Below are 25,620 nucleotides of genomic sequence, written 5' to 3'. Positions count from 1 at the left end.
TGTAAGTGAAATCTCTCAGGACTACAGTAGTACCTAACACATGCTAATGAGAAAGTTTTAAACTTCCCCTCAGTGTTTATCTATGCAAGGATACTATAGTTTCAGAACAGTTTATCAAAACAAATATAAGTTCTCTGGTTTAGCATTTTGACAATTAATGTGTTTTCTAGGACACAAAAGACTTGAGAGTCTACTATCTCCCTTCTCTGTTTCTACAAATAAGGTACCAGATTCTCCAAAGTTTCTGATTTCCTTTTGCTTCTGGTGCTGTGGACTCTTTGTTCCTCACAGACAAACTCTTACTCGAGCACAAAGCAAGCCCAACAAGATGGCACTGAACAGCAAGTTAAGCCTTGGCTTTCAAACCAGGACCTCCATTTTGCTGGGTAGCCCCAGTGAAATGTTTCCATAATTTGACAACTTAAACTCATTCCAGCCATTAGTAACTATGATTTTATATAATTGCTGACTTAGACTTTAAGGCATGTTGCTGCAGCTGGGGTAAAAACTGAATGTTATGTTTAAGAACTGATCTCCTCTCTGTTCTTATCTATAAGTATCAAACGATGACCCTGCATAAGCCACTCTTAAGTTACTGGAAGTTAAAATCATGGCACATTCGTCTATGCAGGCAGTTAATTGTCAGCTGCAGAATGAAACATAGCTTAGCAAATGTTCTGCAAAGACTTCAAACTCATAGCTGGGATCTCTGTCTGCTTGTGGGCTGCAGGGATTTTGAAAGCACTTTGGGTTCCTCATATCTCTAAAGAGTTGTAACTACATTTATCACTGTTATCATGCTTTTTTATTGACTGCTGTTCATGTTACACTTGAGAAGTTCTTCAGGGAGAAGACACACACGCACACACACACTTGCCCTACCTGCTTTTGTTGTCACTTTCAGCAAATAACCATCCAAATCGATCTGAAATTGCGGTGTCTCGCAAGGTAGTGAGATGCGGGTCCCATTCCACTTCACTGTGAGGTGCTGCTGGAGGCTGATAGTGCTTCTGCCCAACACAAGGTCCACTGACTTTGTCCAGGAGAAAGAACGGGTCCGACGGGCATCGTTTTTTACCAGCACCTGAAAGGGCGAGGCAGAGGAGGAGCAGTCTTTCGTCAAAACGTACTGACATGTTCCCTGAAAGTTAAATGTCCGTCCGTCAAAAGTGTTGTAGTGAGGGTCTCCAAATACAGTGCAAACTCCAGGCTCTGCAGGTGAGTGAGAAACAAAAGCGCCATATCAGGATCAATCAAAGTTTGAAAAAAGCAGTTGATAAGAACTTAGACACCACTCTCACCTAATATATCTGCACTACAGGGCAGATTTGGCTGACACACTAGGAATATATATTTTTGAAAAACAGAAGCTTCATGGCTTTAGTGGAAGTCTTTCCCAAAGTGGGTGGGAACCAAAGGCAAACTGATCCTTGGGGCAGCATAGGAATGCTAACCTGTAGCTAGGAACCAAAGACACATCTTCCAACCTATATGTTTGTCCCTTAAACATAATGTACCACCTGAACAGTTTAGGTTATTACAATGCCTGTGAAATTTTTCAAATTATTTAATTTCCAGAAAATACAAGCCCCACTCATGATGTCAGAGCAGGCAGAGCCCTGGGCTTGCAGAGCTCCCATGTCTCTGGAGATGGGTGATGGGAGCCTTCCCACCTAGCTTCAGCTTTCCAAACATGAAATGTCTTGTCTAAGCAATTCATCCAGTCTCCCTCGCACTGACACAGAGAAACAGACATGACTAGAAAGTCTTTCATCTCACCAGTTTTAGACACCTCTTTTAATATATGGGGAATTACTCTCTGGAGGAGCCTGTCTCTCTGCTGCCAGCTCTGGGAGCTCAAACAAGTATCTAAGACTACAGGCATTCCTCTCAGACAGTTAAGTTCCCCTGAGATGAGCTCCTACCCTTAAGTTGTGTTATGGGAGCAAAGCCTAATCCACTAACAGAAGCAGAATTCAAAACATCACATGTATATTTTTGAGGCTAATTGTAATGTCCCCAGTTAGGCAGGGGTGATCCCCTGAAATTAAAAGCCATCAGACCACTTTAGCAGGACCTGACTCTGTCCATATTTTACATAGACACACTTATAAATATTGCACATTTATAAACTAGGTATATTTATGGGTTTTTTTCCCAAATTATCTGTAGAACCAGCACCTTTATTCAGTGTTACAAGCTGTCATATATGTTGTTTATAGACAACTGACTTGTAATTATTGTTATGCTACCAACTAAAAGTCAGTAGTAAGTGACTAACGTGATACAATGACTATCGAAAGGCATGGTATCTCTACCAACCATTTGCATCATTACAAATAGAGTGAGATTTCTTATTGATGTTTGCATTCACACGCTGGTCGGAGAAGCCGCAGCTCAAAGGCAGAACGTTTCCACACTCATGTCAATGATGCTGAGTTACCCTGCAGTTACCCAGCAATTGATTGAATTGCCTCACAATCAAAGAGAGCAGCAAATTTATTTGCATTGCAGCCTTCTGGTATAACAATAGGTCCTAACCACATCTCATTGCTGCTGTTCCTGGAAGAAGGAGTCTCAAGGCAGAGAAATGCACACTGCTACTGCCAGCTGGATACCTGTGGGCTGAGGCTGCTTTGGAAAGATGATGCCTGTTTTAGGGGGAGGGCTTGGTGCAGGAACAAAATTTGACTCAGCAGTCAGAGAGCTGTGAACAGCATCAATCAAAAAAAAAAAACCAACCCACAACAAAGGAGGGGAGAGTTACAAGGAATACAATTTATTCACTGGAAAAAAAAAATTACCCAACTAACAATGGCTTGCCTGAAAAGGCAGCGAAAAAAAGGCAAATTCAAACATACAAAAAAGAAGGAGACACGGATGTTACAGAGAAGAGGTAGGGAATTCCTTCGGTGGAGTGCAATGAAGCTTTGACTACGCAATACACCTTTCTCAGCAGGGTTTTCCAGCCTAGGCAGAGTGCTATGCTAAAGCAGCAATAATGTTTCTGGCGTTTTTCTAGCTGTAGTTAAAGAGCATCCAAGGATACCTACATGGAGACATAGAAAATGGGGCTGAAGGGGACCCCAGAAGACATTACCTTTTCCTTCTCCAGCTGTAATGCAGAAACACCTTTATCTATGTTATTCCTGACAGATATCTGTCTAACCTGCTCTTAAAGAGCAGTAGTAACAGCCACTCCACAGCTGCCTCTGGCAACCTGTTGCACTGCTCAGCTGCCCTTACTGTGACGAAGGTCTTCCTAAAGTCTAACCTCAGTCTCCCTCACCACAGGGTGCAATGCCATCACAGAGCTGGTACCTGGGAGATTTGCACTTTACCCCTAACTTGCGACATGCATGCTTCTTTAGCTAAGCCAGTAGCTAGTCTTGGCATCGTTATTATGCCTCTTTACTATGTCTGGCAACCAGGGACCAAAAGTTTTGATTTCTCAAGGACCACATGCTGACAGCTCCATTAGAAGTCAAAATGAACCACATTTGACCAACACCTCTGGAAATCAGGGCTGATGTACTTTAAGCAGAGACTGAAAACCAAGACACTTAGATAAAGGAGTGCTTTTTAAAACGTGCACTTCTTTGAGTCTCATTTTCCTCATTGATACCAGTGAGGATATCAATAACTGTTTTTCAAAGTCCATAAAAAGATTAATTGATTCTCCATAAATTGGCAGGAACCATATAGTTTTTAATCACCAATGTAATTTTTACCAATGGGAAAAAAATCCGTAGATTTTACATGGAGACCATCTGACTTTACCGTTACTAAATCATACTAACATGTTTCTGATTTCTTTATGTACTCATGTAATTATCCTCATGATGAATATTAAGATACATTTTATTACCTGCTCAGATTCTATTTCATTTTTTCAGGCTTTAATTTTTCTTTAAACATGACAACTTTTATGAAAACAAGGAAACTATCAGCAAAAAAATCAGCCCAAACATCAGTGAAGATTTCAGGAGAGAACTGGTTTTTGCAAGCGTTTCTAGAAGGCCAAGAACATGGACATGTTATACGTGTTATTAACTAACATATCGGGAGAGGGAGGCTGGTTCTTCACCTAAGCAAGTGGCTAAGAGGCAAGACATGAGAGGAACAAACATAATTTAGAGATGTGCAAGTAAAATTGATAGTACCAATGGGATCCAAAGGAAATATTTATTTTTAATTTCTAATGTGTTATGCAGAGTAATGTTGTTTTATGTTATGTTACATCGTGTCACGTCATATGTCAACTTGATGCAGTGCAGTTAAAATAAAAAAGAATGTATTTTGGACTGGATAGCTGAATGTCTGATCCAAATTTTGCTGTTTTCTTTAATAACCAAGGAAATAGGGGAGGGAAAATCTACCCAAAACCAGCCTGAATAATTGATTCTCTGATATCACTGTGTAAAACATTCTTGAAAGGTTTGCTAAAATTGTGGGTTTAAAAAAAAAAATCCACACCCTGCAAGAGTGTGTGTGATAACTCAGGCACTGCTAGTAAGAAGAGCTGGTTGGCCTAGAAATAAACCTTAAATACTGGGTGTAACAAGACTGCAAAAGACAGGCAACATGAAAAGAGTTCCTGCCATTTTTAGGTTTTGGGTTGTTGTTTATTTCCTTTTGGGAGAGTTTCAATCACATCAGGTTTTATGGTTTGCTGCTTTTTTTTTTTTTTTTTCCTTTTTTTTTCCCCTCTGAAACAAACCAGTCTTGCTGCTTGGCTGTTTTTGAAATCTATTAGAAGCACCGGTTCTCTAGTTAGGATCATGTGTGCCTTGCTCCTCTGTTAGGACACAACGGATGGAGAGGTGTTGCTGCATCACCAAAGCTATGTTCCCCAATGCTGGAGTATGAATTTTGCTAGCTTGTGCTAACAAGGCATAGGGTCATAGGTGAAGATCCTTCCCTTTTTTTCCTACGGTAAGTTGTTCCCAGCTTATTGTGTATACTCTTTATCTCTATCAGCTGTCTAGTGTAGAGTTAGAAAAGGGCAATCATATACGATACGTACCCCTAAGACTCCACCAGCCCCCAACTATTTTCAGCTTAGGAACTTTCTGAGCTAGACATGGTTTCTCTTTATTTAGTAACCTTTGATAGACTTCTTTTCTGTGAATTTGTCCAGTTTCCCCCCGAGCTCAAAAATGTTTTTAGCATCCAGAACATCCTTGGGCAAAGTGCATGAAGAACCACTGCCTCCTGCTTGTTTTGAACTTGGCATTCATGATCTTTGATGTCTTTTTTTGCTCATCTAGACATGCACATGAAGGCAAATATACCCATTCCCTCTCTGTCCCTGAAAAACACAAATTTTTCAAAGGAAGGCCCCAGAGCTATGTTCAGGAGGCTGTGATTTTCAAAGTGCCTTAGGCACTCAACTCTGATTAAACATTATTGGGAACTGGCTGCAAACACCTCTAAACCTCTTTTGGAAATCCTGCATTTAGGCTCCCAAATCAGTATTCAAAACTTCTGACTTTCATAAAAGCTTCTGGGAGCTCAGCAGTTTTCACATTTGTTTTTTAAGCAACTAAATACGGACTTCACACTTTTACATTTGACAATCTTAAACTACATGTGTGATTTGCTCAGCTCCCACCTAAGGCTCTACAGCTTACTTGCAAACTAATAATAATAGTATTTAGGTGCTAAAGTGAATACTATAGAACTCTTGGCATGCTTTCCTTGCATTTACAAATCATGTGCCCAATTCAAATGAAATAGTGACTTTCATTAGAAAAGGTAACGGGGAAGGTAACTGTGGGCAAGGAGCACTGTTTTTGAAAACACATTTATCTGTACAAGAAAGGAAGCTGAAAAGGCAACAGCAAGGAAAAGAACATTTTAGCATTCCCCGAGTTTTAATGTACTCTCATAAGGGAAAAAGAAAAAAGTTTATGAAATCATGACCTGTTTTGGCCAATACGGAGGGATAAAAGTCTGAAAGACAACTCATTTCTCGTAAGTAGTACGCTAAGTAAAGGTAAGAACCACTTATTGAAATAAGAGGTTGCCAAAAAGCACCTTTCTGCCTTCCACCAAATGCCCCCACTCCCCCAGACAGTATTTAGCCTTTCTAGAAAGGTGATATATATATACTACTTGGTGGAGGCCAGACAGACAGTCAGCACGCACATCCTGACCAGCCGGAGAGCATGAGCATATTGGCTGGGCAATTAGCACACTTGTAGCTCCAGAGCAGCCACAGGATATATTGTCTCTAGCTGGGTTTATTATTTGTTGGGATATAAAGGAAATGGGACACAAATCCATAGGAAACCAGGCTCTGTTAGCTCTGGTGCTCATGGAATAGCTTGTTTTATTTTTTCAGGAGATCAGAGCAGTGAATTGAAGTCCAAGATGTCCAGATGTCTGGTCACACTCTTCTGGGCTTGTAGCTAGTTAAGAGTGGCCAAGAAAAATATACTTTAAATTATAACTAAAATTGGTTTGGACACTTTCTAAGTAAGGAGAGAGAGGAAAAAATACAAGTTTACCAGTTAAGGGTGTTCTGGTTGCACATCTATAATTCAAAAATATCTCAGCTTTTTAAAAATAAAATGAAACTTTGAATGCAATTAGCCCATATGCTGAATTAAGCCCTAAATCAAACAGAACACATTATTAACTTTTGAAAACTAGCTACAGAACATGCATAATAGAATTTCATTAGCTTTTCTTTAAAAAATGCATAGCCATAGAGTACTTTCCTCATAACTGCTGCATAGTGCAGCTTGATATAATACACATTACAAGGTGTGGTGTCAAAAACTCCACAGGAGTCTTTATGGTCTATTTCATAAATAAAATAGCTATTCCAATTTGTCCAAATACATATTTATACAGTAGACCATCACAGCTGAAAGGGCTGAGGAGGTAAATCATGAACAGCATTCCAGTATGAATAAACAATTGCAGTCTTTTTGTTGATGTATTTCTCCATGGCAAGGAAATAACACAAGAAACAAGACAAGCAGGGGCCTATGTGGTCCTTTAGTCCCACTCCCTGCTCTCACAGGTACCTACAATGCATCTTTTTTTTTTTTTTTTCTTTGAAGAGTCATCAATTTTTCCAGTATTTCTATAAAAACAAATAAAAAGGATGCAGGACCAGGTGAAAGTACCAGCCTTTTACTCCTAAGGCTGGGTCCAAATGCCCTTGAGTTTGGTTTAGCTCCACTGGTCATTTTGTCAATTAAAAAAAGCTGCAGAATGATTTGTGATGAATGAAATTTTCTGCCCCAAAAGAGGCCTTTACTGCAAATTTAATCATGTGTACTGCTAGACCTAGGTGACTGCAGTCTGCTTTGAAAAAACTTCATCCATAAAGCCTCACATGACTTAGGTAAGACTGTGTTAGGATTATTGATCATGATTAAAATACATCTACATGGTTGCAGTAGGAAGCTTTCATACTGCATGCTGCAATTTCAGCAAGGGCTATCAATTCTTCTTTGTCAAGAACAAAGATTTAACCTCCACTGCAAACTCCCATCTTTGTCTGGAGTTGAGAGCAGTCTGTTAATGTTATTTGAACTCAGGTTTAGTGTTTTCTTTTTTTAATATGAAAATGACCTTGGTCTAACATAGGATTACTAATTTATGGAATTGACGTCAGTGGTGATTTTTCTAAATCAAGCCCAAAAGAGTACATTTCATTACATTTTTACAGCAGGATAAACTAAACTGTTGAATTTTCCACTGGTATGACCACTGTGTTTAATTAGTGATAACTGTACACCAGCCATGGAGCTTTAACAGCAATATGCCAAAACTAACCATAGTTAACTTCGGCAACAGTAGACAAAAGAGACTCTCCAGCCCTTTAGGAGACAAGGTACTTTTTCTGTCTGCAACAAACTGCTTTGAAAAATAATCCTTTGATTTTTTTTTTCAGTTTAAAGTGTATCCTTTAACAACGTGACTGTTTTTGACCCACTTCATAGAAATTGGCTGCATTTAAACTGCACTCAAAGCTCTCCTGTGTACAGTATGTTCTTGTACCTCCTATGTTGTTTTTACTTTGGAAAATTAATATCTGCTGGACCGCCAGAAATGTCCGGTGTGTTAATATGTGGAGAGAGAATCAACATGAGTGGGTGGGTGAGGGAAAGGGCTGTGCATGTACATCTTATCTCATCAGAAATTGGCTGAATTAGCAAAGTTTCTAATTACTATCTGAGATAGTGATCATCACTGAAATACTTATGATTTTGCCTTCTGCCTGTCTTACTTCGTGATGAGATTTACAGCACTTCTGGCACAAAGGTGGAATTAGTTCCTTGCAAATGGCAACTGTTAAAACACTAATGGCTACCATTGCTGTATGACAGTGGGTATTTAAGCTCTTTGATTACATTACCTGATAACTCTGGGAACAGCCTTTAATCGTAAAAGCTTAGAATCAGCTCAGCATCATCTCTCCCCCAAACACTAAACGGGTCCATAGTGAGACACCTCTCCAAAAAAAGGACCCCTCTGTTTCATGTGCAACAGAGAAGCATGCCACTGCAGGACAGTGCAACGAGCCTCCCAGCCTCAAGTGCAGCTAGTGCAATGCAGACAGGACCCAAAAGAAGAGGCTAAGGGAATAAGGCTGTTTATCCTGAAAGCTTTGGGGAGACCTAAGAGCAGTCTACCAGTACCTAGAAGGAGGTTACTGGGAAGATGGAGCCAGGCTCTTTATAGAGCTGCATGGCAGGAGGACGAGCAACAATGGTCTGCCCTTAATTTCACATGTCTTATAGTCATGAACATTCCCTTCTTATATCATTAAGAAGTTCTGACTTTTTAGGTAATCTGGTTCCTAGATGAGTTATTTTTACTTTGAAGAAATCTATTTTTTGCCGCCTTCTCCCATGAAACAATTATCACAAATCATCATTCTCTGGCAGCATTTCTGAAGGAGTCACTATACTGTCTTCTGTTTAACCCCTTACAGTAGAGGGTCTCTAGTGCTTTGAGGGAATGGCTGGCCCCATTATTTTCCTCCCCCTCTCATGTTACAAAAGAACACACAAGAAAGGTTAAATGAGACTGAAATATAAGAACAGAAGCAAGATAGAGATCGATAAATTCATGACACTAATACCATGTCATATTCAAGCAGAGGTCTACGCAAATTTCTTCCCCCTTGAAACTGAGCTAACATGAAATCAACTGCTGGTCAGTTGAATCCTCTTTCATTTCTCCCTCTGCTCACTATTATTTCAAGTGTTTCTGAGGTTGCCACTTGTATTTAATTTCATTTTTATACTGAAGACTTGCAAACTAGATTTATTTTATCACAAGTTACATGTTTCAAAATAATTGAGCTGCAGAGTGGAAAAACAGGTATTTAGCATATGGAATTTGTGCAATCCAAGAGCACCTAGAATTGAGTTGATCAGCAAAACCAATTTGATTTTAGACAAAAGCATAGGAAATACTCTCCTTAAAAACCTGTTCTTTCAGAAGCTTGCCTATAAATCATAAAACCCCATTTTAGCAGTCTGTCCCTATTTGGTAAAATACTTAAACATGTCCTGAAGGAAATAGGTAATTGTATCCTGTTAACTTCAGTGAAGACAGGTCTCCCTGTTGACTTAAATAGGACAAGCTTAAAGATAGTATTTGTGTAAGTGCTTTGCTGACTAGGAGAGAACACAAGTGATACCATAAGATGCTAATTCCTGAAGTGAAGAGTAAAGGGATAAAAAGGTGATGGTTGAGCTAAACATCATACAGACAGAAGGAGAGCTTTCTGTTGTACTTCCCACTGCTGCCCCAGACTGTGTCTCAGATTTCTGCACACCTTTTTTTAACTCTCACAAATCATCTGCAAAGGTGTTGGATTATATATACACAGAGCTGGGCTGTTATTTACAGATATAAAGGGTACCCAGTCCTAAAAGTTACAACTGTATTCATTTGCTTATTTTATTACCTACAAATTTCACAGGCCAACTATATCCTTCAAAAAGCAGCACATCAGATTTGACAAAAATAGTGTCATTTCAATAAAATAAAATAAAAAATAAAATACCCAGGTATTTTATTTTAAATTTACAGATTTATAGGAGGCAAAATCTGTGGCCAGCAATAATCACCTGCCCTTTAGCCACCTCTAAAAAGAAGGCAGAAAAGCAAACATATTTCTACTATATTTATTTTCTCAGAAAGAATAAAAAAGAATTCAAAGAATTTGAAGAAAGAACTTACTTTCAGTGCAAATAGGACAGCATCCTTTTCTGTTCAGGATTTTACCCTAATTGGGAGAAAGACAGGCTGATTTAATGAAAGAGTTTTTGGAGCAATGACTGTGTTATGTTGTAAGGCTGGATAAGCCTTTGAAAATAGTTCAAGTTGTGTTTGAACTCAATGCCCTGGTTACAGCTTCAAATATCAGGTGCTAAAAACAGACAGAACTATTCAAAGAGCTTCCTGGCAGTCTTATAAGAAATGAAATACTAAAAGGGTTCTCTGTTACCACTTTTCTCTTTAGAAAGAGTGTGAGAGACTTTTGGACTCATGTATTCACGGATATCTAAAGCAGACTAGTCATTGGGTTAACAAGATCGCTACCTTTTCCCCCACCTCCCATAATATATACATTTCCTATGCACACCCTTTTAGTCACCACACACAGGCAATCTGCTCCACACCCACCCCCAGACTCCCCCCCAAATCATTTGTTTTTCATACAAAAATGAATGAAGGAAGGAGGCACTGGCAGAGATCTAGTTTGACCAGATTTCTTTCATGGCTAAATCTTGCGGTATCTCTCACCAAATCATATTACCAATCATGGACCAATCTCCCCAATGAAGTAAATGGGTGTGCATCCAAGGATGTGCAATGTCTAAAAGCAAACAATTTGGTCTAGTCATAATAATGTGGACAAAAGGTTCGAGTCTTTATTTACGACTCTGCCCAGGTCAATTTTATTTATGGTTGTGTCTTATACAAGGCTGGCTAGAAGCAGAAGACATGCCTCTGTGTACATACATTCATGTTCCTTTCCAGTCTTCATCGAATTAAAAGATGTTCTATCTGATTTTACTTGAATTCCCTAAAGCGAACTGTCAAGCGAGAGGATAAGCCTGGAAAATTTCAGACTGAACTATGTGTTTTTCTAAGCAAAAACTGGCGTGGGTTATAACAGAACTTATGGTGATATTGGAGCTTACCCGCATTCCCATACAGGGAAGGAAGAGGCATATGGAGCTGTGCTGCTCCCCAGCACCGACCTTTTGCTCCAACAGTAGTTGAGCACAGAGAAAGTCCCATTTGTGAGACCACTGCTCCTGTGTCCCTCCAAGCAGGTGAGCAAGGAGCAGCGACCAAGAGCGAGCAAATGGAGCTGTGCTGCTCTGCCCACTCAACATACTCAACAGTGCAGAAAAGCTTGTGAAGACAAACTAGAAATAGGTGGCAGGTCTCTGCAGAGACCAGGGAAGTGGGCAGAGGCAGCAAGTCCTATTGCTGTCTGCCTTGCCTTCTGCCTACAGCGCTGCCAAGCTTTGACAATGTGCATGGGGAGAAATTAACTCCAAGTACCTGCCAGCAGACTGGAGTGGAGCGCGCTCCGTCCTGCTCGTGCTTGATGTACCCAGATGGCATAAACAAGATCTTGGTGATGAGTGTGCTTGGGCTCATCATCCGCAGGGCATAAAAGTTCAGTGTAAGCTTGTCTTTGAATGTGCAACTGCATGTGAACAGACTTGAGGCACATCTGGACTTGAGAAAAGGGTTGGGTCAGAGTTTCACTGGCAGCGTGGCAATGCTTAGATGTTTGTGTGACCACCAGGGCCCAGAGCAAAAAGAATAGCTGGGGACCAGGCTGCAACAGCAAGACCTACCAAGCACCTGCTAGGACAAAACCCCTTAAAGGAGGGACTGTTAAAACTGCACCAAAGTAGGGAGCTTGGCAACACTTCTTTGTACAAATGGAAGACGTGCAGCTGAATGCCACACACTGCACCGCACAGCCTTACCTCTCCGTTTCAATAAAAGAGTTGAAATCATCAGCCGAGCTGGAAGTGGCAAGAATTCAAGTGAAATTGGAATCTCCAAGGCAGCCTGCTGAGACTGGTTACTTGAGCCACCATGTTGGCCTGAGATCCTGTTTTTGTCTTGTAGAATAAGGAAACCCATTATTGCTAACATGTGCTGCAAGAGTGCGTTAGCATTGAGGGTTCCCTTAGGAGTGGGCTAAGTGATGTGATCCCATTTTTCCCTATGAATATTTATAAGCAGACCACATTTGAGTCTATTTATTTTCTGGGATTTTTCTTCTTTTTTATGAGGTTTTCAATTTTATGTCTGAGGTTTTTATTTTCTGTTTTTTCAAGGCAAGACTAATTGTGGGGGGGAAGGGGGTTGTTTGGTTGTGCAATAGCAACAGCTGTTGTTTTTTTGTGCCTCATTTGGCACTAGAGTAAAAACAGCAACTTTTTGTTTGTAATAATAACAGATGTGTATAACATTAAATGCAGTCTGTGCTAGAGATGGGAGAACGTGTTCTGAATAAATTTTCAACTCACTTGAAGTTCACGGGTTCAAAATTTACCCACAGAATCGAACTCTGCAAATGTCTCCACATGCCGTGAATTTAATTCGATGAACTTTTGCACAGCCTTCGAGCTCAGAAAAGGCCATATGCTGTAAAATTCACCAGGCTGTCCTCTAGCAGTACAAAAAGACACATGTCCATGACCACTGACCATTACCACAGGCTTCCATTGTTAGTCGGGAATGCAAAGGCGTAAGGAGAGGAGGTGAGGTGGAAAATGATAAGGATGGGTAATCGGAAAGGAGATGGCACAAGGCAAGAAAGAGGCTGGAGCAGGGCTAGGGCAAGTGATTAGCAAATTAGGTAAGAAAAGGTCTAAAGGATCTCTGAAACTCAGTCTTGCCAAGTGTTGAGATTACTCCCTTTCTACAAAGTATTTAAGCACGTGTTTAAGCACACATGGAGGCCCTACTAACTTCAGCAGGACTGGACACACGCTTAATAGCTTTGCTGGATGGGGGTCAGCATGTACTGCACCTTGCAGGCTGACACTCCAGGTAACTGAGAGAGGGAATATCTATATGGAGTCAGCGGTCAGAAAGTAAGAAACAGAAACCGCAAGCCACAAGGCTCACTAGAAGCCCAAGGAGGACTGATTTTGCTATAAATATGACAGGAGGGATTGAATTTGCAAGATGTATTCCCTCCACTGCAGATGAAAAGAAGCTAAGAAAGACACTTCCTGCAATTACTGATACTGGATTAAGTGCTCCAAAAAGAAAAGAATAAAAGAAACAGAAAAATGTGCCTAGCCCTATGAAGAAAATGAAAGAAATGGCAGGAACAGTCTTCAAAAACATGTCAGCCTGCCACCAACACATTGAATAATACAAATGGTTTAACGGTATTGGAAATTACTGCACAATTACCACTTTGAAACCCATCCTTTCAAGAGATAATTGGCAAAAATCTATGTTGATAAATGAAATAATATTCCATCACAAAAAAAAAAAAAAAAAAACCACAACACAGCATCATGCAAAGAGTATTAAGACTACATGGTAAATCATTTAAGTCAAGGAATAATATTGCAAATTTCTTGTGAATCTTCAATCCTTTTACACTCAGTTGTGTGTATCATAACACAGTTTTAATGAGATAACTTTATGTGGCCTGACACCCTAAGGGACACTAAACAGCATTTATTCCACAGCAGTCTTCAATAGTCAGTAGAGACTGCTTACTGCCAGAAATATTGTGAAGAGGGAAAAGAAATGGAGTTCACACCCCTACAGTTTGCAGAGATAGCAGCATAACTCTATGCATGATATTCAGACTTTCAGTATCAGAATCACTAATATATCTTTATCTTAAATAATGTGGTGTGTTTAATTAATGTTTACAGATTTGTGACAGAATATCTCATCAAAGAGAGTGGAGCACACATGAAAAGTTAAAGATTTAAATCCATTAGCATACATCATTTGCTTTAAAATTACTTGGTACCCACTTGGAATAGGAAAATAAATCTCACTCTAGAGTTTACATTCTTTCTCCTGCTTGTCCTTCCAATTTAGCTTGGAAGAGCAGAAATGTAATGTGCACCTGTGGAGGAGGGTGGGTTTGCGTGCAGCTTGCTGTAGACTCCATTTTAAGGCGGGGAGCAGGCTGACTGGTTAGATACTGGAGGGAATGGTGCTGCAGGGTAACAAAGCTGGTCTTTTCAGCCCTAAGGACCTTGACTGAGGACTCAAATCAGAGGTCTAGGGCAGTTTAGGACTTCACGTTAACCTTGGAGCAGGTTGTGCAGCAGTGCTGAATGAGTTAATCCGCAGGACTGCAGATGGTGAATTTTTACCCACCGCTATTTTAATTTTAGAAGCCACTTCAAGTGATCATCTCAATACTTAAATTTATATATGGGTACTGCTGAAGTGGTGTATTTCACTTAAGATCTATATTAAGCCATATTAGTTATTTGATCTCAGAAGTATCTTAAATGTTTGAAATGTATCAGCACAGGGAAAATATAAATGAGATGCAGTGTGTGCCAGGTTCTTGGCCAACAAAGAATTTGAAGAGACCTGAAGGGTCCAAGCTCTCACCTCTTGCTTATTACTGTGAATGGCCTGAACAAACCTGATTGATTGCCATGAGCCACATCAGGTTCCCAGAAGAGCAGCTCCATTTGTTCACACTTCCCAAGATGTACGCAACATCTCACATGAGGCCTGTTAACAGAAGAACTGCCCTCTGCAGTGAGTGTCAGAGTGACAGGAAAAGGATGTCCCCTCTTCTGAGGATGCAAGCATCGCTCTTGCCGCCCACTGGCACAGCAAGACAGGGAGCGCCAAGGTACAGTCTCTGTATTCTACCACCACTTCTGGCTGTCAAAAGTTCACACGTATAAAATTTTACAAACTAGACTTTGTCATTTAAAATTTTATACCTAGGTGTCTGTGACTCATATTTTCCCCACTGGCTTCCAGAATGGAGAAGGAAACACTGAGAAGGTGTAATGCTAACGACTTGGCACTCTCTTCTGCAGTTCTGTTCAAAGATCTGCCCCTACATGAGGTGCTATTTAGAGCTCCCTCTTCTGAAAGCTTGAGCCATTAAAACAAAATAATTTGTCAGTGACAGAAATCCAAGAAACAAAGGCTGACTTTAGCTCGAGGTTTCAAGTAATGCTAATTTTTGAAGCAATTAAGTAAAGTTACAATTACACCACTCTTTGAGTTCACTTCAGACTTTCAAACAAAAAATACTCAGGCTGCAACCTTAGAGAAAGTGACATGGATTGATTTAAATAATTTGCTTTGCTTTGTCTAATTTACATTTTCAACCAAGTATTAAGCCTCATGTGCACTGAGAAATGCAAGTACAACAACCTCCTGTGGCTTGCCTTAACAATATGCATGCTCTTGAAATATTAACGTAGTCATCTCACCACTCTATAAAGCTATTAAATACATGTGAAAGAGATGTTCCGGGGCAGATACTTGGGACAGAGAAAGTTAAAGGGAGGAGGAGAAAAGGAGCACAGAGTCTTCAGAGCAAAGACAGAGGCAGGAAGCCCATATTCAGGGTAGTAGTAGCACACTTGGGGAACACCAGCCTAAATTAATATGCCAGAAGAGCCCTGCTTTTCCACTGCCATGCACACACTTCCACTTACACTGAAAAAGATAATGGTGGAGAAAAAAAGAGAAGACAGCTCTGTTCTTTTAAAAAACTCACATGAGGACAGCTGCTGACTGGAATGCACTGTTTCTTGCGACACTCTGTCTTGCCTTTCACACAAGCACAGATGGTGCAGTTCACAGAGGACCACATCTCTCCATCCTGCAAGAGGGAACATGATATAGTATCAGCTGGGGTGGCAACAGGAAGCTATTTCAGCAATGTATCATTGCACAAGAAAGGATGACTTTCCCTGTTGGCATTCTGTCATTGTTTAGTCTAAATTATTTTGAGGTGTCTGTCCATGGACAGTCGGATTAAAAAGAAAGATCAAATTCAGCAGGGTTTTCTTCCCTTTGGCCCTCTAGGTCAGAAATTCGTTTTTCCAAGACTAACCAAATCACATTTGTTTTTTTCACCAGTGTTCTGATTATTTGCATTGTTTTCTCTCCAGTATATGTCTGAGATGTGATCACACCTACCACAAATTTTCGTTTAAGCTCACATAATTAGAAAAACCTGATTCATTGGGTTGAGTGACATCTTTAAGTTGTTGCACGTGAAAGTATTTGATTAAGATGTCAGCATATAGTGAATTTATTCCCAAATGCAGCATCATTTTGACTTAGGGCAGGAATGGTCGAATAATGAATTCTAATTTAGATTACTTACAGCACTTTCACAGATACTTGATCTGCTAAACATCTGAAAATGTTTAGAAGAGATACAGTGCTGAACTTCTCAAATGCAAAGACAGTCTATGTATGGCTCAGAGTATTAGGTGCAAAGCAAAATATGCCTCATGGTCTTGTCCCCACTTACTTGGGAAGGATTGCTTGTTGAACTGCCCTGGCTCCTTTTTACATAGTGTTGCATTTGCCAAGTGTGGTTCCTAAAACATTCTGTCTCACCCACTTACAGTCTTGTGCTAGCCCACTTAGAGCCAAAATGTGCATGTTTTCTGTTTACAGGGCTGCTGTGAAGGAAGGGTGAGGATAGACCTGACAGGAACAGGCAGTCCAACCAGACAGCTGTGAACAATTACGTGCCCACCTCAACATGATGTTCTGACCAGAGAGAAAAACAGACTAAATCTGAAATGCCAAGGAGCCTAACTTATTCACCACAGCATGCTTGGTCAAAGGCTGTTTCTCCCCTGTCTTTTGTTTCCAGGCCATGCTACGATTGCCTGGTGTTCCTCATGCAGCACATGTTCTTGTGGGCCTCTAATGACCACTCTCCAAGCATCTGCTAAGGTACCAGAATATATCACAGCTGACTGCATGCAGCTACCCTGATGTTTTGTCTCACAGATGTTTTTGCACAGGAGTGCAAAAACATTCACTGTGCCCATTCTACCTGTGTTAGACCATTAACTTCAACAGAGCGACGCTGGATTTACCTTTTTGCACACGAGGCCAGAAATGGGTGTACTGTCTCGTTATTTTTTCTTACTCCATATAATACTTAGTAATATAATAAAATCTTCACAAGAAGCAGAATATTTTAGTTGGGTGCCTAAGAAGCAGGCATTTGTTCCTAAAGCACAATAGCACCAGTGTGAAAGTGCCAATCAGATGGAGTATAGTCTCAGCGTACAGTAGGTTCACATGTAATTTCCAGAATAAACACTTCAGCTATGTACACAAAAGATGGAATAAACGGGAAGCAATTCTGGCTGAGCAGACCAAGTATTCACAACGGATTTAACATTTGATCTGATTCAAGGGTCTCTTAATTCACAGATGGCCCATGAGGTGACAGAATCTTTTTCTGACACTGTGAAAAAAGCCGCACCACTTGGAAAAACAAACAAGGCCTTAGCAATAGCAGAAGTGTTCTGCGGGGAATCCCTTGTGATTTCAAAGCATTGGGTGAGAGTGCAGTAGGTAACAGTTATTACATGGCTATCCCAATATAAGATGTCAAGGGTCCTGTCCTCAGCAGAGACATGAAATGTAGTAAATCAAGATGGGTAACTTCCAGCCAAGATGAACTTCGTACAGCTCCTGTTGGCTCAGCTATGGAAGAGACTCTTTGGCTCAGCAGATAAAGCCTACATACCACGCAGAATATCTTCTCCATTAATATCAGTGGTTTTTTGGGAAAGCAGAGCATTACTATCTCTTACTATAAATGCATTACTTGTCATGAAACAGCAGCTTGAATCTCTGCGTACGGAGAGGGAGACAACATGTCATGTCAAGGAGGAACTAATCTTTAACTGCTGTGTATCAGCAGAATTTACACAAACCCAGAAAAAAAATAGCAGATGGCAAATTTTGCAAAGCTTTGCCTCTGAGTTGTTCCATCATCAACTAGGATGGTGAGTATGCTGCTAAAAAACAAGCCACAATACAAATTTACAGTAAACTCATGCTGTTTCAGCTGTTGCAATGGCATCTATTCTTGAGCCACATCTGAAACTTTACCTGGAAGATCTTATTGCCAAATTTGCACACTTTCACTTCCTCAGGAGAGATATATGAGACACACTCCTTGCAGCAGTGGTCTTTGTTTTTATTGCATTCACCGGGAAGTAAGCACCTCTTCTTACATATCACTGTTGAATCCTAGGTAAAAGGACAAAAGGAAATCATTAAATCATCACCAAGATGTTTGTGTTCCTGTGCGTCCTTGCCATAACACTTCTGCTTGCTCAGTCATTGCATCCACCCAAGCTACAGCCCAACAGCTTTGAATAGGTCAGCTCAGAGAAAATAAAAATTATTTACTGCATTAAGGGAATCTTTCATGGGCTGTGAAGCTAAAGCCCAGCTTGTACTTCCGTTGGCCTGCAAAATCTTACTGATTTGGTGACACTTTCATTTTTTGTGCCTAGGTGCAAAAGTGCAAGTAGTCACAGTCATGTTAGAGGAACTAAAAAAAAAAATCACTGCCCTTCAGCAGAGATGTGGTAATTCACCATTTAGAAACTCCTCTTCCACTGTAATGCAAACTTAAAGAGGATCACATAATCCGAGTAACTTCATTTTGCATCACACAGAGTCAGGCATCATGTCTTAGCTGAGGCAGTCAGTAATTTTTTAAACTTTCCTAGCACAACTGCAAGTGCACTTCAGATCAGATTCTTGGGGACCACACAAGATGCCAAAGAAGAACAGTATCAGGGCTATGGAACTGTAAGCTCACAGTTCCACAGCCCTACAAGTTACTGCTAAGCCAGACAACCAGCAGCGCACAATACCAAAGCACTGTGGACTTACCTTGCACGTACACATTGTGCAGTTGTCATAAATAAATGAGGACCCATTATCATACACATTGCTGTGAAAGAGGCAGCTTCCAAATGGGAGGTCAAACACTTTCCTCTGTCCTGAATATAAATAAACAGTAATAGAAACAGAATGTGGTTGAAAAGATGCCATATTGTCAACAAAAATAGTAGGGCTTATTGTCACCAGACCAAATTCATGTGCAATGTGTCATTTGCTATGTGTTTCCATTTTGGTGTGAAAAAAATATGTACTTTTAACAGTTCGCTGTTCTTCTAGCACACATTCATCTGTACAAACTCTACCGTGGGAGGGAATATAAATATGATTTATGGCATGTTTATACTGGAAAAATCTTTCTTCTCCTTCTCATCATAAAGTGCACAGTGCAGCTAAAGGAATAAAAAGTAAGCACTGCAAACTCTTAGGGTAGGTACACTTAAACTAGTTCAAACAGTCTTTAACTTAATGCAATAACTTATCAAATAAAGTAGCCTTAACTGGTTTTAGCATATCTACCTCAGGGGTTCACAGCAGCCAAACTGAATCAACTCAGTGACACTGATGCAAAAACAAGATAGGTGCTGTCAGGTCTCATTAAGATAGCTTGATGTACCATGTTCACACAAGGGTGCAAGAAATACAGGCATTTGCATCGTTTATGAGCAGAATGAGGGCAACACAAGATATTTCGCTTCCATAACCCATAAAATATTTGGGTTTCATGAGAACAAGGCAAGGTTTAGAGCACTATACAGGGAAAGCAGCATCAATATCAAATCCTTCCTGAAGTCCTGCAATCCAAGTTGCAAGACACTTTGTGGTTCTGCAAGCTTCTCTTATTCCTCAGCTTCTTTCCTAGTACGTTATTTGAAACAAGCGACCATTATGATACATAAACATGTGCTCTTTACAAAAACTCACATGAAATCACTATACTTATCTTCCTGGTTTTGAATACCTTCCCCTGTTTACTTTTGGTGGCAGCCAACTAATACGTTCTTTTATGAGTGGCTGCCAGTCTCCCAGCTTATCATTTCTGAGGTCCAATGTTAAACAGGCATCAATTCCAAGGTAGGGAATGGCCACTATAAGTACATACAAGAAGTCACTAAGTACTAGGCCAATACTTTAGCTCTCAAACCACCAGGTCTTGGCACACTGTCATTCCTTTCCTTTTCAATAATTCTTGATACATGTAGAACAGCTTAAAAGAAAAAGGTTCCATTTCCCTCTGAGATATAAGCAAACCAAAGGGTAAGCACACAGCAAAATCCATTGGATTAGCCTTGAGTTTTTACAAATCTAATGTTAAAATAACTATTAAGCAAAAGTTAAGAAATAATTGCTATTGTTCAGTTAGACACAATTTGAACATCTCTCTCTTGCAAATTATCTACCTTGGACTAAGTTGTTCTTGCATAACCAGCCTTCCTTTTACTGAATGTGAGTCTTTCTGAAAAGGCTTAATTTCTGTTACAGGACTGACATAAGAAATTAGTTGAGGATGCTCAGTAGCCCCTAAAAGGAATGGCTCTACACCCATGCACCACTTATGGGCAAAGCCTAGCCATAGTCCTGCCTGTAGCAACACTTCTACTGCTCTATGTGAGGCCAGGACTTCAGCTGCATAACTTAGGTCAACAAGTGAATAAAAGTCCAGCTCTCTCTCACACCATTTTCCCATGCCTTGCAAACCACCCAGTGCAACTCCAGGTGGCCAACTCAGTTCAAATAGTTAGTAAAAAACCACTGACAAAGGAGCTACCACTTTAAAAGATGTGGTGGTGGAGATATTGGCTTAATGGTCGGCTTTGCTGGCTCATAACCACTAGTTAAACTAATAATTCAAGTCCCAGTAGAGTCCACTGCATTCTTCTAAGCTATATAAACTGAGCATCAGGAATTCAATTGCAGGGAGGTCCTCCACATGATACTTTAAAAACCATGCCTCAGCATCCCTGAAAACATTTCTCTTTCCCAACTGCCATGCAGTGTGCTAGACATCCCTTGGCTCTACCTCTGCTCCAAAACTTTCAACACTTCCCTGTGAATAGACATTATTCACAGGTATATGACATGCTTTAGAGTGAAGATCATACAAAATGAAAATCATTAGTATTAGTGAACTCATTTACAGACATTTATAAGAGGGAAATCAGAATCTGTAGAAAAATCCCCATGAAGCAGTCAAAAATTAAAGCTGTGTTTTGAATGCTTAAATCAAGGAGGGGAAGGTTCAGTGGGGAAAAGCATGGGGTGGAGAGGACAAGGGGAGTTTACAGAAGGAAAGGAAAAATGTCCTCAGCCAAAACAGAAGCTCAGCATTTGGACTGTTCTCCTCTCCATTTCATTCCTCTACTGTATTACTCTCTGGTGCTGCGGTTAAATGTTCCAGGCAGATATTTATCTGTAGCGCTTCTCAATTAGCAAATAAATAAATCAATAAATAAATTCAGGTTTGTTTCAAGCAGTCAAAAATGTTAAGTATTATGAGAAGCTGGAACTCTCTATGGCTTGTTACCTCCAAGACCAGACCTCTCTGTACCCCTAAACCTAGCCCTGGAAACAGGCTATGGATAGTAGTAAAGATATGGTCAAAATGACAAAAAGTTTCTGTTGAAGAACTGGGAGTTATCAGCTCTGAAAATTTTCCAAACCTAGTTATAACCTCATAGACCAAATTAAAGCTAATTTACTTGGTAGGATGTAAGTGCTCCTTGTTTATGAAATAGAGGAACATTAACCTGTGGGATCTGTGGACATGGTAAGAGCAAAATAAGGACTCTCAAAAGTCACTGCCTTACTTGGCATGACTGGGAAGAACTAGCCCTTCTTAGAGGTCTCTGACTTACTCCTTTAAAATGTGTTGGAAAGACGTAATTGAAAATATTCTGGGCTGAAACTGTGATTCCTCCTTAAGAAGGCAACCATGAGGCAGACTCTTGGGTCCCTGGCCTCTCTGACAACAGCTTCCAAGAATGCAATTTCAGTCCAGAAGTTTCCTCTGACCTGCATTTCCTCAAAACGAAGAATGCAAATGCACACTCGAATAAAAATATGAGAGGGTGAGGCTTTTTTCTTGTGGCAAATTCCAATGAAATATTTCTGCCCGCCTCAACCTCCTTTGTAAAACACGTGTAATGAAGGTGGGAAACATCCCTATATTTGTCTCTCTAAGCAAGCCAACTGGTCTATGCTCAAATTCTCTTCTGTGGCTGGTTGCTTAGTACCACCCATCACAACCCTACACACTGACCCCGAGTACCTGTTTAAACCTGTAGATTATAAACTCCACTGAGCAATACTGTCTCTTCCACCTCCCAGAATTTATGAGTATTGTGAAATACCCATATAAAAGATGCTATGCAGAAACATATCATACTAATTACAAAATTCCCAAGAAAAAAAAAAAATCACTCACCTAAGCATTTGGGGCAACATTGTCCAGCAGGAATGTGACTGAGGTGCTGGGGACATGACAGAATGGGGCAGACTTCTTGGATGCACTGTGTCCTGCCACCCTGAAGGAAAATAGGCTCAGTTAGAAAAAAAATAAAGCAAAATGTCAAGTAGATGTGCACACACCCACACAGACTGGTAACAAGTCTTGAAAAGCCTTAGCCAAAGCAGTATTTGCCAACAGAAATTTCTGCTTGCATCAGGCATACAAGGAACGTGTACAATTGTCCTTCAACGCTTTCTATATTGCTTGCAGAGACCTTGGATTATTCATATTTTTTCATTTTCTCAAGCAATGAATGTAATAGTTGAAGAAACAGTGTCTATCTTATTTCTTGGTGTGGATATGAGAAAACCAGGGAGAATAAAGTCATTATCCATGAACCTTTCCGGATGTTCAAAAAAGTTATTGAGCAATTTTTTACATTACTCTTCACCTCCTGTGCCGTGCCCTTCTAGGCTTGTCTGGGACAGGGATTAAGTGCTGAAGCAAGATGAGAGCAGGTGTTCTTCCACTATGTCCATGACCTCAGAAACCAAATAAGCCAAAATCACTTAAGAAAGCACATTCTTGTTAGCCTCCAAGTCCAACTATGCAAACCCAGAAGGTCTGCTTTCTTCAGAGGACTGAAAACCAAGAGGGTATATGAAATTTTGAGAATGAATGTGGCAAAAAAAAAGAAAAAAATAAGCAACCTGGACTGGATATATCCTGGTGTATCAACGAATATCAGAAAGAGAGAGAGGCAAAAAGCACAGCAAAGATTAAAGCACAGAATATATGTCTAAGATTAAGTCAGTGAAAAGAGATCTTTGTTCTCATTCTGCTCTGTTGCCTGATTACCTCACCGTGCTTATAGAATACTGTGTGGCGCTCTGGTCCCTCTACTAGCACATGTTCCATATGCTCATGAGAGGTCCAGGTTGTTAAACTTTAAAAATCAGTCCACCTTTGTCTTAGCAAGAGAAGTCAGCCCTTTTCATCTAGCTGCCCTGCCTTATTTGTCACTCAGAGCTGCAGGCTCATCCCAACACTAAGCTTTGTGTTCCTGGATGCTGTGATGGAAGACTTATGAACAGTCTCCTCCCACCTACATGCTGGATGGCTCTTGGGGCTCCCTGGGGAAAGACGGAAAAAGCTGTTCATTTTGAAGAGCTCTGTGCTTGAAATGGTGGTATGCCATTCCACTCCTAATGGCCTCAGTGAATCATGTAAAAAGCTTTTACATACGGGCAGACCCACATATACACTGTTATACAGAAAATAACGCACTGACTGTACCTCCCTTCTATAATAAGTTTTCAGGCACTGAAGTCTACCTGTCCCATGGGGCCACCAAAGCATCCTGAATGCACATGGCTAAGGACTGCTCGTAATTCTTTCACTGCGGCATGCAGGAACACAGAGTTTATTGTAGACTGAAATGACTGCTCTAAATTAAGGGTCAGACCAGAAACTTGACAAAACAAAATGAATTCTTCACTGATGTTCCTTATGATGCTCAGGGAATAGCTCTGTGAGAAGAGACACAGGTGCAGAATGAAAGAGAAAATACCAAAGAAAGGCTCCCTGAAGCAGTGCTGTCATTCAGCCCACAGAAAAAGGCTAAGACAAGAAAAAGTTCAAACTCTGGTGACAATTCAGCAAACGGGAAAGTAGGGCATGGAGACCTCAGCCAGTCTGGTGACAGGATCAGGGATACATCCATGGAAGATAAGGCAATGCTTCAACACGTGGTGAGCACAGGTCCTTTCTTGCAACCTTGCTTCTGTATTTAATACTCACATATCCTATGCCTCTGTGGAACTGCTCTGGAGTCTTGCTTCTCTGACAGATTGAATCAAAGCTCAGGCTTAGAACTTTATTGAGACGTTGCCTTGCAGTCTGTTGCATAGAATTTTTTTATATATGAAATGCCATGGATAATATGAAATATGTCTTCATTTCATCCTTTTGTTTATAGTTCCTTTTATACTTTTCATAGTGGCTCCTCCTCTGCAAAAAACTAAGTCCAGTTGTATCTCTCTTTATACCCCACTGCTATTCCTGCTTCCAGCTGTAATGCTGCTTTCTAACATCAAACTGCTTTCTAGCTCACTACCGTCCCAGACAGGCTCTTCCAGGCTTGAATATCATGCTAGGGTGCAAGTTCAAAACCAGTCTGAAATAAATCAACCTGTACCATTTAAAGTAAGCATAATTCTACTTGCCCTACAGAGCTTAGAGAGAGAGCTCTTTGGGCACTATAAGGAAATGTCAAAACCTACACAGTATTTCTATTTTCTTAAAAGCCTCAGTCATTGCAATTCAAAACTCACAAAGCATTCAGAATACCAGCTTTCAAAGCAGATTAGCTAGTGTTGCCATCACTTTAAATTGCATGGAATAGAGCTGTGTAGAAAAAGCAGTGCAACAAAAGTTCAACAAAAAAAGAAGGGAAAAGTAACTCTGGAGAGCAAAAAGGTTGGCTCTGGACAACCTAAGCCAGGGTGGGAACTGTACAGTAAACACCTTGCCTCCTCCGCCTCCCAATTACGTCTACAGCGTTTAGCTCACATTTCCCTGTTAAGTGTAACATCTCTCAGGCAGCCAGAATATTCCAGGTCCGAAGCAACACCTTCCAGTAAAACCAAACCTGAACTGGAAGCTAGTGCAAACCAATAAAGTACAAGTGACATCTGCTTCCTGTGAGAAATGCTATTCAAGAGCTAGGCAAATAAATCCTTGAGTGATAGTTATGTGAAGCCTTAATCAGCAGATGCTGCTGCAATCCACAGTCCTCTTGAGGTAACAGATTTTGTAAGAAATCTACAGTCTACAATGAAAAGATTCACTTTCTACCTCAGAGACAAACAAAACCACTATAACTCCTGCTGCCACCTCTTATCTGCAAAACAAAACAAGAGGCTCCCCGGCATCAGCTCAGAGGGCAGTATGGACTGAGGTATTGTCTCGTCTCAGCAGCTTTCTCAAGAGACAGAAGAGAGGGGAAGATGAAATAGCACTTTCTAACTCTCCCAACGAGAGGTCCATCTTTGAGAAAGACAGATGAGTCTTTCCTAAAACGAAAGCATGACGCTAGCGTAGCTACCCATCCATCCACCCACTTCTGCTAAGCTCCTACCTCGACTACAATACTTCACTGTTCAATAAGGACTCAAGAAACTTGGCAGAGTTGAGAGACGCACCCACCCAGGCTGTGGCTGACTTTGCTGGAGACACTAGATGAA

General features: G+C 40.5%; 1 protein-coding gene across 1 annotated transcript in view; it reads right to left on the bottom strand.

The window, feature by feature from the left end:
- Window positions 1–25,620, bottom strand: part of BMPER (BMP binding endothelial regulator) — a gene marked incomplete at both ends in the record, with an annotated part of 147,976 nt that overhangs the window by 48,742 nt on the left and 73,614 nt on the right. Inside the window, 6 exons of the mRNA XM_082327696.1 lie at window positions 883–1,212; window positions 10,216–10,261; window positions 15,749–15,853; window positions 18,124–18,264; window positions 18,919–19,028; window positions 22,352–22,451. Coding sequence (XP_082183822.1) covers window positions 883–1,212; window positions 10,216–10,261; window positions 15,749–15,853; window positions 18,124–18,264; window positions 18,919–19,028; window positions 22,352–22,451 — 832 coding nt within the window. The remainder of the gene's footprint in view (window positions 1–882; window positions 1,213–10,215; window positions 10,262–15,748; window positions 15,854–18,123; window positions 18,265–18,918; window positions 19,029–22,351; window positions 22,452–25,620) is intronic.

This window comes from Platalea leucorodia, assembly GCF_965183815.1.
Source record: "Platalea leucorodia genome assembly, chromosome: 1".
NCBI lineage: Eukaryota > Metazoa > Chordata > Aves > Pelecaniformes > Threskiornithidae > Platalea > Platalea leucorodia.
The sequence above is the reverse complement of the archived record's forward strand: the minus strand, read 5'-3'. Positions and strand labels throughout refer to the sequence as shown.